We start from the raw sequence: 18,015 nt of genomic DNA, 5'->3' as shown, positions 1-18,015 counted from the left end.
GCCGTGCCTCTCCCGAACTGGGAGAAGTGGCTGACACACCAGAAGGCTGTGCTGCCATCCAGCGAGACCTGGACAGGCTGGAGAATTGGGCAGGGAAAAAATTAATGAAATATAACAAGGGCAAGTGTAGAGTCTTGCATTTGGGCAGGAACAACCCCAGGTTCCAGTATAAGTTGGGGAATGACGTGTTGCAGAGCAGTGTAGGGGAAAGGGACCTGGGGGTCCTGGTGGATAGCAGGATGACCATGAGCCAGCACTGTGCCCTTGTGACCAGGAAGGCCAATGGCATCCTGGGTGTATTAGAAGAAGGGTAGTTAGTAGGACCAGAGAGGTTCTCCTTCCCCTTGAAATAAATAACTTACATTTTTTCTATGGATAAACAACATTTAATCCAATTCCTTGTATTCCTTAAACACGTGTTCATTAGAGCATAAGCAAAACAGCGCTGAGTGCGCAGGGGATTTGCTCCACCCAACACGCACACTTTTAACAATAAGAAGTGTGCTTAAATACAGTATGGTATTACATATTCATAATGACCCCAGAAACACCTATACATATTCATGACCTTTCCCGCTTTTTATTAAAATGAGTCTCAGATAACCATTTACATATTCCCCTCCTTGACCCTCCCCTGTTGCGCCTGCACAATGTCACTTGGTGGATTTGAGGAAGGGTCTTTAGGGGTCTTTGGATGAAGGCTGCTTCAGCTTCGTCACAGTGGACTTTTTACCTCTGGCTCATTAGGAGGAACTGGCTGGAACCCAAGCTACCAAACCGACTGAAACCAGACTGGCGCCCCCTTTTGGCTGTAAATCTTGGCTATCTTGTCTCCTCAAGGTTGCAGCTGGTGCTGTAAAACTTCTTATCTCGGCATTTAGTGAAGTCCTGCTTTTTTAGCACAATTAGTTACATGCAGCTCTAAACTAGATATTAATAATGTGGTTTAAAATGTTAGCTTGTTAGTAGGCCCTTATTATATAGTTGCTTAACCCTTAAAATGTTAGTTCCCTCTATCAATATAACTTCCTAAACAAGTTTCATAACTTTTTACATAGAACTTAACCACCTTTCCCTTTTCCAAGTTCAGAGTCCGTGCCTCATTTGGTTATATATGTAAACATTAAACATCTTAGCACGAATCACAGCTGCATTTTTCACACCCTCTACTCTGCCCTGGCGAGACCGCATCTGGAATATTGTATTCAGTTCTGGCCCCTCAGTTCCAGCAGGACAGGGAACTGCTGGAGAGGGTCCAGCGCAGGGCAACAAAGATGATGAAGGGAGTGGAGCATCTCCCTTATGAGGAAAGGCTGAGGGAGCTGGGGCTCTTTAGCTTGGAGAAGAGGAGACTGAGGGGTGACCTCATTCATGTTTATAAATATGTAAAGGGTGAGTGTCACAAGGATGGAGCCAGGCTCTTCTCGGTGACAACCAATGATAGGACAAGGGGCAGTGGGTGCAAACTGGAACACAGGAGGTTCCACTTAAATTTGTGAAGAAACTTCTTCACAGTGAGGGTGACAGACACTGGAACAGGCTGCTCAGGGAGGTTGTGGAGTCTCCTTCTCTGGAGACATTCAAAACCTGCCTGGACACATTCCTGCGTAACCTCATGTAGGTGTTCCCGCTCCAGCAGGGGGATTGGACTGGATGATCTTTTGACGTCCCTTCCAATCCCTAACATTCTGTGATTCTGTGAGGGAGCGGGGGGGTGGCGGGGCGGGCGCTGCGAGCGCCGCCGTTTCCCTGGCAACGGGGGGGAAGGGAGGTAGCCAGGGCCTTTGACACAGTGCGGTCGCTCGCCCATGACGTCTACTGTACGGTGCCTGTGCGGATGGGTTTGGTGGCCAGACGCCTGCCCGAGCGGCGGTGGCAGGCAGTGAATAGGGCAGCTAGGCGAGGTCCTTCCACGGCGCGGTCGCCGCGGGCGGTGGGCGGATTTGTGGCGGCCGTACGGGCGCCATGGCGCTGCCCTCTGTGCACAAGTGCCTGCGAGTGAGTGGGGACCTCGGTAGTGCCGGCCCGCGGGGTTGCCGTCCGTCCGTCCGTCTGGCGGTTTTTCTTGCTGCTCCGCCGCTCTGCCTTCTCTGGACAGAGCATCGGTCGATTGCGTCGGTGTTACTGAATAACCCGTGGGTCAGGGCAGTGTAGGCAGGTGCATTTGGGTCGCAGACGAAGCGATAGGCATCATTCTATGGTGCCGGGCGGGGTTCAGCAAACCTGCACGCAAGAAACTCTGCTAGTGCGGCTGTTGTTTGCTCTTTTGGCTTTGGTGGGGTTAAAACAGCAATAACAACAAATCCTAGAATACCAGGTTGGAAGTGACCACAAGGATCGTCTGGTCCAACCTTTTTTGGCCCAACACCCTGCCCAGCTGAAACTAGAAAGTGCCTGAGCTTAGTTGCAGAGATGGTGTTTAGAGTTTATAACTGAAAGTTTGTTTCGTCCCTTTGCAATTTATTTTTATTAATACCTTATCATTCACTAATGAATTATGAATTACGTTAGAAGCCTTTAATAGATGTGTTAAAAAAGCTGTGTGTTAGTCAACTCTTCATGAAGTTTGAAGCCAATTATTTTTCCAGTCCTTTTCCTTTATGTATTTATATAGTTCAAGGTAACCACAGTAAAACTTTTGGGAGGTAATTTTAATTTGAAATATTATCAGCTCAATTAACACTTGATTTGAAAAAGTTGCTTGATTTTTCTTTTTCAATTCTCTTCCTTTTCAGCTCAGTGATGAAAATGAACAGTTAGTCAAGAAGTTGAAAAAACTACACATGAGAAATAAGGATCTAGAAAAGAATCTGGGTCAGATCCAAGAAAAACTGCATCTGCAGCAGTTAATGCATGACTGTGTCACAAGCAGAGAGTAAGAATTGTCAAACTTTTCTTTTTGCATCAAAAGAAGTGCAGTATTTCAGGACTTTTACCCTTATATTCTTCAGATGGCCCAGGCCTTGTGTGTTCTCCATATTTTGAGGGGCTGCCGTTGAACAGGATTGGGGGATGGAGAACACTGGAAGTGTGTAAAGAAACAAAGGATGGCTGGGGCAACTTGGACAAAATTCCTTGTTTTAGTGAAATAAACAGTTTTAATATCAATAAGTAGTACCCCTGCTTAGCCAACACGCTCTCTCTCTTTAACTGTATAGAGTTTTAGACTATGTTTCCACCAAACATAAGTAACATAGTTAAATTGCATCCGTGCTGTTTAGGAGATTCAGAAACTGTGACCTTAAGACCTGAAAAACCATAGTGGTAGTGTTTTGGAGAAAGTCCTGCCAGAATTTAAGTAACTGTTTGCAAAAATTTGAAGTTGAAATTTTGGTACGTTTATGATCCTGCATGGAAATCTCTATTGTCAAATCAAACTGAAAAGTAATTTAGCCTTTTTCAGTTGTTTTGTTTGATCCAATTAAGATTGTAAAATCTAATTTTATTAAGCTGTTGTGTTTGTTTTAATGAAGTGTTCAAGTTCAGACAGAAACCCAATTATGGCATAAGGGTGGATACAGCAAGGATCTTAATCTAGAGAGTGACAATGTCAGGTGAGTTCTTGGAAATTGGTTCGTTACAGAATTAAATATTCTTCTGTGTAGGGTAGAATGTGTTGTTCCTGGTTAAACCAGTTGAGTTTTTGTTAACTTTTATGGAAGCTGCTTTCAGCCTTTGAAACAATGGAAAACAATTTACATTTTTAAAAGGAAATACTAAATCTTAGATTAAACTTGAAAATAGCACTAAACAAAGAACGAAATTGATTTCTTTCTCAAATCTTTCACTGATAAAAATTGGATGAGCTGAGGAAGCTCCTTCATGCATGTGTACACACACACAATATTTTTTGTATATTTTTAACATATAATTATGAAACTTCCCTTTGCCTTTGCTTTTCACTTTCCTCCTTTACAGTGTTCCAGACTCTCTTTGCAAATTGCACAGGAAGGCTGGGTGTCTGGCTCAGGGCATACATTGGGTAACTAATTAGATCCTTATGTGGAAGAAGTCTGAGTTACTCTTTGAATCTAGTGCTGGACCTGCTTTGTATTAGGTTGTACACAGATAACCTGACTTAGCTTGTTTTCTAGCATCTATTTGCATGTTATTTTACAAAGTTGTTCTGTATTATAGTGTTACTCATCCTGCTGGTGGCGCGCAGGCATGACTTAGTATGAATGCCAGCTCTTATTAGAATTCCTAATAAAATAGGAAAAATGTCTGTTCATGTTCATCAGTTGCATTATGGGCCTGATATATGTAGATTGAATGCTATGAAATATGGTAGGAAATGAGTGTAACAGAACTTGATGCAAGATAATATCAAAGGCAAAATAAACCAGATTTGGGATATTATCTTTCTGTTGGTTTTACCCACTCACACTCGTTGTCTTGTAGAATTAATTCACTCATATCCTCACACCCACACACTCAGAAGCAATGAGATGTTTTGTGCAACACAGAGCTGGGGACGCTGCCTCAGGAGTCTTCATTGTGGGTTCTTGATTGGTGTCAAGAAAGTAGTTCCTGGACAAGCTTTTTTATGTACTTCAGGAGTGGTCTTCTGCTATTCCTGTTGTGCCGTCAGGGAGAAGAATGATCTCTGTGACATGCTGCAAAGTTGTTGCCACCCTCCTGTTGCTAGTGTCTGGGTCTTCCATCAATGAGTCATTTGTACTGAGGTTTAATCAGAGTTCTGGCCGTGTGGGCTGGACAAAAACAACCGGGTTCTCAGTCTGGCTGTGTGAAAGGGATTCTTTGCTGTCCATACAGACCATTCTTTTAACTCTTACTTTGCTGTTTTTTTTCTGTTGCTTTCTGTGTTGCAGGTCACATTTCATTCACACCCATCCTAAATATTTCTGTGACAAGTCTTTACAGTAGAGCTACAGTCCAAGTGATCTCTATGGGGTGTCTAATACTTTTATCACAAAGGATCCACATTTTGTTGGCTTTTGTATTTTATTGCACTTTATGCATTTCTTCTGTTTTAGACTACTTCAGATGTATAATGAGCTACAGAAACGTTATGTTAAAGAAATCAAAACAAACCAGGAGCAAAGTGAAGCAATTAAAAATCTCACTGTAAGTAGATGGTGTCAGATAGCCAACTATAAGCTTTTAGGGAGACAGAAAAGTAATTCTTACGTTTGTAAAATGAGACTATGTTTTTCGTTTTATACTCATCTTTGTTTCCCATGCCATTGTGATAATGGAAAAGAGTCTCTAGTTCCCTTTGAAAGTGAACTCTGTCACTGCTAAGTCTGTAGCTGAAAGCTGCGTCCCCTTCCCTTGCTTTTTTCTTTACTCATGTACATACCTACCCCTTTCAGCCACATATGCATGTTCTGACCTGTCTTGCACCAGCACTGATATTTTTCTGTATGTGTCCTGAGCTGATTTATTTTAGAAATCCAGCAGTAAGGTAAGCAAATGAAGTCAAACAGTCTTCTTCTAGGTAGCAAGATCTGTTGCCTTGCTGTGCATCATAACCGGAGCAGAGGTAGGGTTGCATGGCCAGGAGTGCTTCAAGAAGCTTCAAGTGGGTATTGCCTCGTTAGGCATTGGTTATGCTGACCAGTCTAATTAATTTCCTCCTAGGAGTCTGTAGCACGTGATTTATTTCCTTGTAAATTAATATTCATTATGATTTGGATTATGTGTACTTTTTCTTAAAGTCGGCAGTTGCTACCATAAAAGTACGCTTTATTGTGCGGAAAGGTTTACTATTTTTGTGCATGTACATTTCTACTGTCTGGTGAGCATGTGCTCAGTAGCAGATTTTTTTAAAAACACTTTTGACGTATGCAAGACTTCACTTGCTGTATTTTTTTCTCCTTCCAGATCCTTTGGATGAATGTAGTTTTAAGTCAGCAATTGAAAGCTCTAGGTTTACGTTCAGGATATGTTTCCAGCTATATTCAGTTGAACTGTGTTCTGTGCATTTTTTAAAAAAATAGTTTCTTCACAGATTAAAATTCATGAGCTAGAGCATAATCTTCGAGAGCAGAAGCAAAGAATTGAGCAACTGGAAAGTAAAAGAGTTTCTTGGAAAACTAGTGCTGTTTCTGGAAAAAGAAGTCGAACTTCAGAGGGAGAAGTAACATCTCACAGGGACATTTCTAAAAAGGAATCCTGTTGCAGTAAATATTTAGGTAATGGTACAGTTAATTCTGATGATGTTCCTTCCAGTATACCCATCAGAGAGCATGCATTTGTTTTCTGGTCCGGAGACACACTCCAGGTTATTTCTTCTACTTCAACCAGCCGTATCTATTAACAAAATGTTTTTCATTTTTTGAAAACCTGTTATGTAAAAATGGGGTCTCGTAATCAATATCCTATTTATGGATCCAGCCTGGCATTTGTTTGTGATAAAAATAAATGTTTTCTGCTTTTCTTTTTTTCTGAAGTTGATATGTTGGTGTAGTCATGGGTGGGTGTGCATGGCTGGATTTAGTACTATTTATTAGTTATTCTACTGAACTGTGCCTATGCAGATCCTTTAGGGATAATGTTTGCTGCTCCATTCTTTGATTTTCAGATACTGATACACAAAATAACCTGGTTTTAGCTTTAAAATATGGTATGAACGCAGACAATACTGGCTTGAGCATGTTCTTTCTCACATAAATAAATCAATCCACAAGTTAAGGTGCTATCTGTTCTACTTCAAAGCACAAGAAAGAGGTTGGAGAGATCAAATAATGTAGGCTTAATTTTCAGGAACTGTGCTGACTGTGAGGGCTAATGTGACCCTCTTGTGTAAGTCAGAGAAAGGTAATCAAAGCATGTGATGTATGTTGTGTGGATTTTAAAGTAATCTCACATTCTAAGAAACTGGCAGATTCAGATTATCCAATTGACAGGCCCTATTATCTTTCATAGAACCTGGGAGTGTGCTTGGCCGATTTTAAAGAATAAATCACTTTATGAAAAATGTACTTTAAAAAGCTGAACCATAATTTTCTAATATCACAAAACGTAGGCAGCTCTTTAGCTGTAATATGATTCATATGCGGGGGAGGTTGACTGTAATGGTTGAAGAATGTATTTTTCTATTTGAATATAGAGCTATTGTTGAAGGAGATTAAAAAGCTGAAGAAAGAAAATGAAAAGTTGTCTACAGAAAGGAGAGCACTAAAAAATGAATTAGCTGGATTAGACAAGGTAATTTATTTTAGGACAAGTTTAAGAATAGGCGACTTTTGAAAAACTAACTTTTGTGCCTGAACGAAAACTAGTCTTTAGGCTGAACTTACTCTGTTATCGAGCAAAATACATGTCTATGGCATTCTGATAAAGACATGGAAATGAATGACTCCTTGGAATGTTAATGCCCTACAGTACTGCTTGGCTAGGGAAGAGGAATAGTGCAAATTTTTATTTATTTCTTTTTTAAAAACAACTGTGGATTTTCTCATGGATTTTTATTTTTTAGATATCTGGGTAATTTGATTTCCTTCATGAGAGATTATTGGCCTCAGCTCATTATGACCTTAAAATTGTATCTGCTGGTAACAGTCTTAATTCCTTCCAGCAGACATTTGCAGCGATAATAAAAGTGTATTTTTGAATGATCACTTCTACTGCTCCATGGTGTCAGTGAGAAGAAAGCCATTTCCTCTTGAACTTAAACATATTGAAGTTATGCCTCTGACAGAACTCTGAGCTCGGGGTTGGGGGCAGAGGGGAGGGCCTTGAAGTTTTTGTGATAGATTGGTATGTGTAGAAAGTGGAAGTGTGAATAGTTGGTAATTCTTGAAATTACGTGAGAAGATGAATAGATCTGATCTGGCTGTGGAGGACTCAGTTTAATGTACCACGTTTTCCCAAAAATAAGGCAGGGTCTTATATTAATTTTTGCTCCAAAATATTTTACTTTTTTACATGTATAGCTGCCTGGACACTATTTAAATTGACTTTATAATGAACTGTAACTAGGGCTTAATTTTGGAGTAGGGCTTATATTTCCAGCATCCTCAAAAATCCTGAAAAATCATGCTAGGGCTTATTTTTGGGTAGGTTTTATTTTCAGGGAAAAAGGGTACTGATTTAAGATTTGTTTTCAGCAACAAATTGTTTTTTGCTTATTCTTCAAGTCTTGTGTTGGATTTTTTTTTAATTTTTGAGAATCTGTTATCTTGCAATCCTTTCTCACAAACTAAATAATATGCTAGCTTTCATTGCAGGGGTAACAGGAAGAGATGGAGGTAGTTCATTGGATGTGAAACTTGTAGAACGTTGAGCTGAAGTGAGTTCTAGATCCCCATATTTGGGAGTCAGGTACAACTTGTGGCTGCGAGCTTCGTTGTTCAGAAGAGAAGTGTATAAACCTGAGCTTATGGCTTTTTATCAGTGACTCTTTTAGGTAGTTTCAAGTCGCTGTACGTTATTTAAGATGTATGTAGCTGTTCATTAAAATAAAAAATCAGAAGAATAGGCAGGAGAATGTGTAACATGTAGATGGATATAAGTAGATACAGTGTTACTCTGGTAGATAGAACTTTCCAAAGTTCATGTAATGAAGTCTTGGGCGATTATACTCTGCTCACTGTAGTTGTATTTCCTAACAACTTCTGACTTCACTTGCAAAAGACCAGAATTGCTCAGTAGACGAGTTGCAGGAGCTAAACAAAACATAGTTCCATTTAAGCTATGGGCCATCAATATTTTTAATGAATGAAGCTTATGAAGCTGGATTTATCTGCTAGTTGGATTAGGTATAGCTAGAACTACTTGTTAAGTTACGCATTCTGGGATAGCATCATTATGAAAGGATCAGTAAGAGAAAGTAAAACGACATAGGCTGAGATTAAAAAAGTTCAACAGGACTTGTTTTTTTTATGGCTTTCTTATGGGACTGGCTCTTTATGTTCTGTGTAGCCTTACATATTGCTCTTTTTCATTCCCTCTTTTGTTGTAAATTGCTTTTATCTGAGCCAGTTGAACATGTTGGATAGAGCTATATGTTTTAGACTCTGCCAAGTTTAATGCATCTTAAATCTTATCCTTTTGAATGTGAAAAACTTTTAAGCATAGTAGTAAATAATAGATCCTATTCTGAAATAAGACATTCATTAACAAAATGTAATTGTACTTAAAGTTCTGAAGGGATACTAGCAATTTACAAAGCAGTTCAGGTCTAAAACTATTTGATGTCTTTCTAGGTCTAAATATGGTATCCATTTTTCCATCTTAGAGTCTTTAGTGTTGTCTTCTTCAAATGCTAACATCATCCTTCTTAATTCACTCTCCTAATGTCTCTCCTTGCTTATTGTCCCTTTTCCATAATCTTGCAACTTTCAGATCTTCAAAGCTAATGGTGTTTTGTGAGCTGCTGGCTGACTTGAGCATGTATAGCTACATTTTTGCACAGATGAGTTTGACATTATTCCCTTGACACTTTGGACTATTATTTTGTAGCTTCCTGATAAATCAACATTTTTTCCTTCTCTTAATTTATCCTTCCTATTATTGGTCTGTATTTCAGGCTCTAATATAATTTGAGTTCTACTTGCATTATATATTCAGGGCAAAGTTTTAAATTATAACCTAGGGTTAGAGCTGATTGCTGTATCTCGCCATAGCTGTGTTTGCATAACTCAATCATATACTCATAAAAATACAGAAAATGTCTTTGAACTTAAAACAACTGAAATGCTGACTAGCTCTTCTTGAGAATGTTGTTGAAAGAAAACTTAAGGTGAATATTTTTGGGTTTTTCTAGGATTTTTTTGAAGAGGTAGAAGATCTAAAGCATGCTGTACAGGAATCTGTGAAACTGAATAATCAGTATGAAAAGTGCTTGAGACAAATAAGTGTAATGTATGGACTTCCTTTTACAGCACACTTGTAATACTGGTTCCTTTAATGGCAAGTAGATTTTCCACATATTCTTTTATACTTACTGCAACATTTAAACCTACCACATTTTGATAACATTATGGATTAAATATATGATCTCAACATGATAAGCTGCTCTGAAGTCTTTTTGTATTGTGTGCCTTTGATTTTTGTTTATATGGCTTTTAAATAAAGTGTGGTCTGTATACCTTCAACTAAGTTTCAAAACCTCTCTCTTTCACACTCATAACATACATTCATTGCAGGACGGGTTGTGGGTGTTTATGGGAATATGATAAAATCTTTGTATTTTAATTTGAAGAATTTCCCAATATGTCCTTTTCTGTAAACTATATAAAGATGTGTAGATTGGGCAGCCTTTACAAATTTCAGCCCTTAACGATGTGCCAGTGCAGACAGAAATTAATTATATCATTAAATTGTTACAAAGGATTTTCTTGAAAGTGCTAAATCACTGCTTGGAGTGTTTGTTTAATCACAATAATAAGTTAAAATTTGTAGGAGAAGGAAGGATTTAGGGTTTAGAATTGAAAAGAGTGTATTCAGAAAGATGGGTCAGAGAGCTGCCTTGCAGTAGCAAAACAAGAATTCATCAGCAGCTCTTATTTGATTGAAAAGTGAGGTATTTGAGGAGCTCTGGCATTTGAAGTGCTGAAAGGAAACTGGAGTGCGCAGAGTCCCAGTTCACAAGGTAGAAATGTCGTGCTGCTTCAGAGAGCGTGAGCTCGGAATGGTGAGAGACAGCTCCCGTGTGCGAGTGCATCTTGCAGAAGGGAAACCTTGTGAGGTTTGAACCTGAGCTTGTTTGTAACGACATTTTGCAAAAGTTTAACATAGTTACATTATACAAATACATTTACCTGGAAGAAGTTGTTAATCTGTACCATTGTGGCATCGCAATGGGAGAACTGAGTGAAACCTTTATCACCAGGGTAGAAATGCTAAACTTATTTATAAGCTAATATAGCTTCTTTAGCTCATTAAAAACACTTGCATGCTCATTAGGGATAGGACTATGATTGGGACTCGTGTATCCCACTTTGTTTGTTAGGACAATTTAGTGTAGTTGTAAATTAATAAATAAATTTGCCTCCAAGCATGTGGGGTGTTCGGAATTACATATTCACGAAGTAAGAGAGAGAATCATAGAAGAGAGGTTAAAGCTCCAGAAGTACTTGCTTCCTGCTCTGGCTACAGACCATTGTGTCAGGTTTTCCTTGTTTCACTCTTGGCTCATTTGTAAATTAAAGCTGGATAAAGTTCTGAAAAGAGCTGGAAAAGGGGAGGGTTGCAAATTTGTGTTGCCAGTAAACTTGACGGATGGAAATAGGAAGAATAGCATGTATGATGGAAGTATTTGAAGTGCAAAAATGTATCTAATATTTGTTAGTAAACAAGATAAACATTAACACTGGAGATGGAAAGCATCAAATGTTTCTTTATTTGAACACTAGTCACTTGAGATTTTTTTTCTCCCCCACATTTCTGGGGTATAAAGTTATATTTCCAGCATGTTTAAACTTTGACATTATTAAATGAATCAGTAATTGTCCTTGTCCACAGGCTGATTTTTAAGTGTTGTGCAGAATGGTTCTTACATCGTGTAGGTGAGGAATAGTTCAAGGTTATTTTTCCCCTGCATAAAGAAATGTGTATGTTGACTGGATACAGAATTGTCGTGACTAGCAGAATTTTGCTCTTTTCCAGCTACTGAAGTCCAGAGTTTTGTAATGTTCTCTGCCCACACAACTGAAAATCATTAATATGGTGAAAATATTGATCTCACCTTTATGATGAGCTTCTGAAAATCACTTTTGCATCACACCACTCCCATCTATTTAGAATAAGAAACAGCAAGAAATTTTTCAGTCTTTTCTCATAAGCAAGATCCTTGAGCCCTGGTGAAAAAACAGTTTCTAGTCTCATCTTAATGATCAGGTGTGCAAGGAGTAGCAGCAGCGGTGTGTTGTTCAGTGACGAACTGAACCACAGCTCCATCTTGCAGCCTGTCTGCAGTGTGACAGCATTATTTTTGACCTTTCCATCACGTGCAAGAGGACGTGGGTCTCCGGGCCTTGGGTACCCGTATGTGAGCCTGGGATTACGACTGTGTGTGCCTGGGTGCCGGGTTTTAAACTGCTTGTGCTTTGGCGCGTGGGGATGTGCAAACGCCGCAGGCTGGGAAGCAAAAGCTGGGAAGGAGCTGTCAGCTCATCCTGCATCACTGACTTTCTGTGATTTTTTTTTTTTTTCTGTTTTATTTTTCCTTTCACTATCAGGGAAGCTGGAAACGTAGGGTGCTGATGGGAGACCTCTGGCACCTTCCACATCTGCGGCACCACTCCCAGAATAGTAGCAGCAGCAGAAATGCTGGGATGGGATGTGTGTAGAGATGAACGGCTCTGGGGTTTTGATTGTCAGTTGCTGCTTGTGACTTTTGAAAACAGCAGTTTTGTCATGAGGATACATGAAGATATTTTTCTTTTCTACTAATTGCAGGTGGTGTTTTTTTTTTCCCCTCCTTCCCCCACCCCATTTGTTCGGATCATTTTTCTTCTGAAGATCTTTCTTTTCTTCTTTCTTCTTTCTTTTCTTCTTTCTTTTCTTCTTTCTTTTCTTCTTTCTTTTCTTCTTTCTTTTCTTCTTTCTTTTCTTCTTTCTTTTCTTCTTTCTTTTCTCCTTTCTCCTTTCTTCTTTCTTTTCTTCTTTTCTTTCTCTTTCTTCCTTCTTAATTTTTTTCACCGTTCTGTAGCACTGGCTTCTTGCTGCAGCTCTGTAGCTGTTTGGACAGTTTCCAAAGAAATTTGTTGTGTGAAGAATAATGTAATGAAAACCTTCTAGGGAATGTATAGACATCGACAGCAAAATGACAGGTTTTATTTGTTTTAAACTTTGTGTAGGTTGTGAATAATAAGAGTCATAGAGTGGTTTATTTTTTCCTTTTTTGACATACTAATGCAAGTTAAATGACTTACTGGCATTTCCTGTTCAAATCAGTGCTGTTTTTGTGGGAAGAGGAGACTGTCTAGGACTGCCAAGTCTACTTCCAGATTCTGGGGTAGATGCAGTTTGTGCAGGATAAGGCCATAGGAACTTATATGCTTACAGTTAAGAACTTATCTGACTTTTGTCCTTATTGTTGTATCTGTTGAACAGACATTTATGCTTTAATCTTGCCTTGTTGCGAGTTGTACAAACAAGATCTTGTTGACTTTTATTACTAGTTAAGGTGTGGATGAGATTACTGTTAAACAAGTTTATCCGCCTTTATCAGTTCTTCTGTATTGTGGAATTGTGACATCTGGCCAGTGGCTTTCTCCTGAGAAACTAAGTTTAGATAGAATTAAGTATCAGTCATGCTAGCATAAAATAATACATATTAGAAATGTTACATGATGCAGACTTGTGCTTTGTCTTGAATAACTACTTTGTAGTGATGATATAGGAAGGTCATGTTTGAAAATAAGTGGCTCAGTAGCCGCTCTTATTATCAAATAGTGGTTTTGATTGGAAAAATAGGAATAACCACATCAGCTTTTATTTCCTTGAGACATCAATCAAATGGGCCAGCACATAGGGCGATAGAGCAATTTAAGTTTTGTTCTGTGTTGTGCATGTGACAGAGTCTAAGATGTAATTAGATTAATGTAATTAGTCTAAAATGTAATCCAAGTCTAATTTTGTGTGGTTCTGTAATTTTGTCCTGGTGTTCCTAATATTTAGGATCTAAATATACAAAAATGCTACTGTTTGCAGTTCTAATCAGGTTTAGTCAGTGTAAATGAACACTGGCTGCAAGTCACCCGGTACTGTGGTGTGTGTTTGCTAACAGCCTGGATATCAGTGCTCTGAATTTTTCTGTTGTAGAAAGCAAAACTGCTGTCCCATTGTTGGGCAGGGACAAGACTTTTCTTTGTGGATTTCTCAAGAAGTTTGTTCAGGAGCGTGTGAAGTAACATCTCTATAGCTCTCCTGGAGTCCCTTTTACTGGGACCACGCTAGGCTGTTTACCTTTAAAAAGTGTTTCTTTCAGATGTGTGGTATCTTCAGACAGAAACCCTGAGAGGTTGCATGTGGAACCCGTGATTTTACCTGAAAATAGGGCTGGTATCCCTGCTCTCCCAGCTGGGATACTTGTTTCTTGTGGGCAGGTACACTGGAAAAGTGTTTTTGCCAAGGCTGTAGAAATAACAGGACCATAAAAATGCAGGTATTTCCTCCTTACAGCAGGAATAATGAGTTTCTGTTTGATGCCTGTAAAAAAAGTGAAACAATGAGTGAGCCCTGTTACAATACTGGCTTATCAAAGGGAAGACTTTTGTTTTGGATTAGCCTTTAAAATGACATCAAATAAAATTGTAGTTTCAAAAGGGGTAAGTTCTCTGTTTGGGTTACAAACTATCCAAGGTGGAAGAAATCAGTAAATACAGTAAGTTTACCAATTTAGGATCATTTCCCCATGTTTCTTTTCAGTGCAGTTTCTGTTTCCAAGGCTCAGATGTTTTTTGGTTTCCCCTTGTTAGAAATGAAGTGGCATTAGCTAACTAGTCACGTACCGGTGCCTGTGTTCCTAAAAAGCTCCAATAAACTTGTTCTGGGATAGTAAATTGCTTTCGGTTCTTGGAGATCATAACAAGCCATATTAAATGTGGTAATTGCATTGATTGGGTGTGGTCGTGTTATGAGACTTGTGCCAGAAAGTGGTGGCACGTGCCATTGCAGTGGCCAGGATGATATGGATCTTGATGGACCTTTTTTCTGCTGTTCAAGCTAAGCTTTGTCTCTACCTGCTTTTGACCCCCTACTCACAGTGTTTTCGCTGTATATATAGTTTTAGAAAAAGCATCACGCACCAAGATCCTGGCTGCTTTAAGCTGGTTGCCTTGGTCCTGGGTGGGAGGAGCACCGTTCTGTTCTCAGCAGCACGGCGTCTGCATACCTGAAGGAGACCAACTTTGCTTTTTAGCTCAATTACATATTTCCAAGTCTTTCAGAGTGATGAGAAGCTAACACTGTAGGCCTCACGTGGTAGTTTTTCACAGGGAATGCTGGCTTAATTAATATTTTATTTTGTATTTTCTCCACAGGGATTTTGTACTGATACGAAACCCAGAGTGGTCCTCTGAGTAGCTCCTACCACTTTTACCTGAGAGAGAACGGAGCCATTGGAAAAGAGACTTAAGCTGGTACTGCAATGCTGAGCCTTCCTTTGAAGAAGAGACTCTGTTTCCTGCTGAAACTTGTGTGTTTTGTCAGCTCCGTGTTAATATTTTGTGAATTTTTGATTTACTATGTGGTAATTTTTCAATGTCAATGGCCAGAAGTGGAAGTTGGAGCTCACGCGGGTAAAAAAGCGACTTCAGTCCTAAAGGCCATGTTTTTAGCTGATACGCACCTACTTGGTGAAATCAAAGGACATTGGCTGGATAAGCTAAGAAGGTAATAATTTGTTTGGTAATTTCTCTCCTGGTTTTAGAGTTTTTAATAGTAGCTAATGGGACAGAGGTTTAAAACCAATGTTGTGGCACTTGTAAGAAGCGAGCGTGCTGCCTCTGACTTGCATACCTGGGTCTGCACTTGATAATAAACCAGTGTTGAAAGGTTGATGAATGGGACTCACTGGGGCGGTGCAGTCTTGAACGTTCTGTTCGTATGTGATGGAGGTGCCTGAGCGCTTTAGGTGGGTCAGGTTGTCTTTTCCCGCATGTAACTGCATGTCCCAATAGTTAATACTTTTAATTGCAGAGGTAGGGAAGCTGATAGAAGTTTGTCTCTGTAGTAGAAGAATCACATTTGAAAACAAAGATAATCCAATCCCGTGGCTGCTGTACATAGCCATGTTGTTGCTGTTAGTCCAAAAGAAGCAGAATGTGGAAAGGAAGTACTAATTCTACCATGATATGAACATTATAAACTTTTGCTGCAGAAATGATAGCATAGTAAAACATGCAGTAATTCACTGTTTTAATTAATTGCTGTTTAATGGAATTGTAATGAATAAAACCAAACAAACTGGTATTACTTCCTGCATAAGTTGGTCATGATTGTATTGTTGTGGAACTATCCACCAGGTAAGGTGCACCTACTGTGCTTAAGCTTGAATTCTAAGTATTTAATTTGAACTTCATATTAGTGCTCTCAGTGTGTAGGACCCATCTTCCCATTCCTGCCAGGCTGTGTTTGTGTATCCAGGGCTGAGGACCCAGAAGTTGGGCAGTGCTGACTACGCATGTGTTTTCGTTTCAGGGAATGGCAAATGGAGAGATCGTTCCAAACTGCTGTGTGGTTACTGCAACCAGATATTGTTTTTATTCTGGGAGACATCTTTGATGAAGGAAAATGGAGCTCACCTCAGGTATGACATCAACAGCTCTCTTGTTTCAGAAAAACGAGGATTTCTTGAGAGAAATGGATGGCAGAAGGAAGCAGACTAGGTATGCAAGGCTTTGTTTAATATTGCCGTAGATATCCTACTGGTAGAATTTCTAGTGTTTTACATATGAGTTGAAATGTTCTGATTCTCCTTAATTTTTGGTAGTATTTTGGAACTTTTCCGCCCCTCATATAAAACTTAGGAAATGTAAACATCTCACTGTGTGCTTCTGTATTATATGGAGGTGGTTCCCTTTGATACTGTTAAACAGCATTAATTTCTCCATTAATTTTTTTCATGCAGGCTTGGGCAGATGATGTCAGGAGATTTCGGAAAATGTTTAAGTACCCGATTTCTACTGAGCTCGTGGTTGTAGTCGGCAATCATGACATTGGATTTCACTATGAGTAAGTCTTGTCTGTGAAAGGAGTATGCAAGTGCCAGGAACGAAACCTCGGCGCACGCACAGTAACTGCTTTGTGTCTGAGTGACCTGTTGTGTGTTTATACAGAAAGTTTTTGATGGTAACCAAATTAGAAGGCATTGTAATTTAGAGCAAGATCTTACAAGGTACCCATCTGTGCACAGTGTGCCCTACAAATACATTTTAGAACAGTTTCCGGGCTGTTTTTGTGCTTCTCCAAGCACAGGTGAAGTTGTTCAAAGCTGGTTTCTGCACTGGCAGAGCAGTCTGGAAGCTGCTTTTCCTTGTGTTTGGCTTCTTGTCCGAGCACAGTCCCTTTCCATTATCTCAGCGCAGCCAGGTGTAGGTGCCCTGGCTCTGCTGTACGGCCCTGGGACGGCTGTGCTTGCACTGGGGTGACTGGGACAGAGTACACTGAGCGTCTGCGCATCCCCGTGAGTTTGCTGATGGAATATGTGATCTAGGTAATGGATGAACGGTCTACAACCTGCAAAGCAACTGGTAGATGATTTGCAATGCCAGTTTCTTACCTCACTTGTATTTTTGCTCTGTGCCACAGGATGACAGCTTACAAGGTAAATCGATTTGAAAAGGTTTTCAACTTTACTTCAGGAAAGGTAATAACTCGAAAAGGAATAAAGTGAGTATATTTATTTTTTTTCCAATGTTTGGAGTGCTGATTACTGAGCTATGAGGCCTGAGTGATGAAAACTGAAAACTGGACGTGGAATTTCTAATGAAATAGCCTAAGAATGCTTAACTTAGAGCCTATTTTTTTCCACTTTGTATCTAGTTTGTGATATGTTAATCACCAAACACTTTCTGCAAACCTGTAGTTTGATATGTACTTTGAGCAGGGTGAATTGCAACCATTTCCTTTTAAATGGAAAAGTACTGTGGAGTCAGAATCAAATTCTCTATTTTGCCTTTTTACTTCCTTGCAGCTGGTAATGACCCATGGCTGTAAACATAGCAGAGGAATAGGATTCAGTGAAGAAACACAAACAACCTCCCTCTGTGCTTACAATTTAAGAGTTTCATTAATTTTAATAACTCTTTTAGTCTGCAGAACTTAACTCTTGTTTGCGGAATTTGGGGCTGTAACGGTTGCTTGTTCACAGTTCTTCCACAGGGTGGGGTAATAACGCACAGGCTGGATTTGGCTCAGAGGAGACCTTGTTCCAGAGCTTGTGCTCAGAGTTGTGTGTCTGTGGCTGCTGTTCTCTGCCCTTTTGGTACTTCTAGATACCACACAGGAATCTGGTGAGGGAAAGCAATAGTGGGTTTGCAGAAAGGCGTTTGTCTTTAAACCTCAGGTATATGAAGGGAAGACCCGTTCCCTCTCTGC

At 39.6% G+C, this 18,015-nt stretch overlaps 2 protein-coding genes across 7 annotated transcripts in view; both read left to right on the top strand.

Annotated features, from left to right (window-relative positions):
- MPPE1 (metallophosphoesterase 1) overlaps positions 1 to 18,015 on the top strand; it is a 33,519-nt gene that overhangs the window by 8,604 nt on the left and 6,900 nt on the right. Inside the window, exons 1-5 of one of the 2 annotated variants that reach the window (XM_082044920.1) lie at positions 11,799 to 12,369; positions 14,958 to 15,309; positions 16,117 to 16,225; positions 16,547 to 16,650; positions 17,227 to 17,307. In XM_082044920.1, the coding sequence (XP_081901046.1) occupies positions 15,065 to 15,309; positions 16,117 to 16,225; positions 16,547 to 16,650; positions 17,227 to 17,307 (539 nt within the window). In that variant the 5' untranslated portion in view covers positions 11,799 to 12,369; positions 14,958 to 15,064. Of the gene's footprint in view, positions 1 to 11,798; positions 12,370 to 14,957; positions 15,310 to 16,116; positions 16,226 to 16,546; positions 16,651 to 17,226; positions 17,308 to 18,015 lie in introns of those variants that run through there. The other variant, XM_082044919.1, reaches the window with a different exon arrangement.
- LOC309436064 (uncharacterized protein) lies at positions 1,914 to 10,064 on the top strand. 5 transcript variants are annotated; one of them, XM_082044922.1, is made up of 7 exons: positions 1,914 to 1,998; positions 2,736 to 2,875; positions 3,474 to 3,554; positions 4,998 to 5,088; positions 5,975 to 6,158; positions 7,076 to 7,173; positions 9,734 to 10,064. In XM_082044922.1, exons 1-7 carry the CDS (start codon positions 1,966 to 1,968, stop codon positions 9,860 to 9,862), a joined length of 756 nt encoding a protein of 251 aa, XP_081901048.1. In that variant the 5' UTR covers positions 1,914 to 1,965; the 3' UTR covers positions 9,863 to 10,064. The 5 variants fall into 5 exon arrangements, with proteins under 5 accessions (XP_081901048.1, XP_081901051.1, XP_081901052.1 ...); XM_082044923.1 differs by having other exon boundaries at positions 1,968 to 2,014; XM_082044924.1 differs by lacking the exon at positions 1,914 to 1,998 and adding an exon at positions 2,029 to 2,158.

Source organism: Streptopelia decaocto (assembly GCF_964273445.1).
Source record: "Streptopelia decaocto genome assembly, chromosome: 2".
Taxonomy (NCBI): Eukaryota; Metazoa; Chordata; class Aves; order Columbiformes; family Columbidae; genus Streptopelia; species Streptopelia decaocto.
The sequence above is the reverse complement of the archived record's forward strand: the minus strand, read 5'-3'. Positions and strand labels throughout refer to the sequence as shown.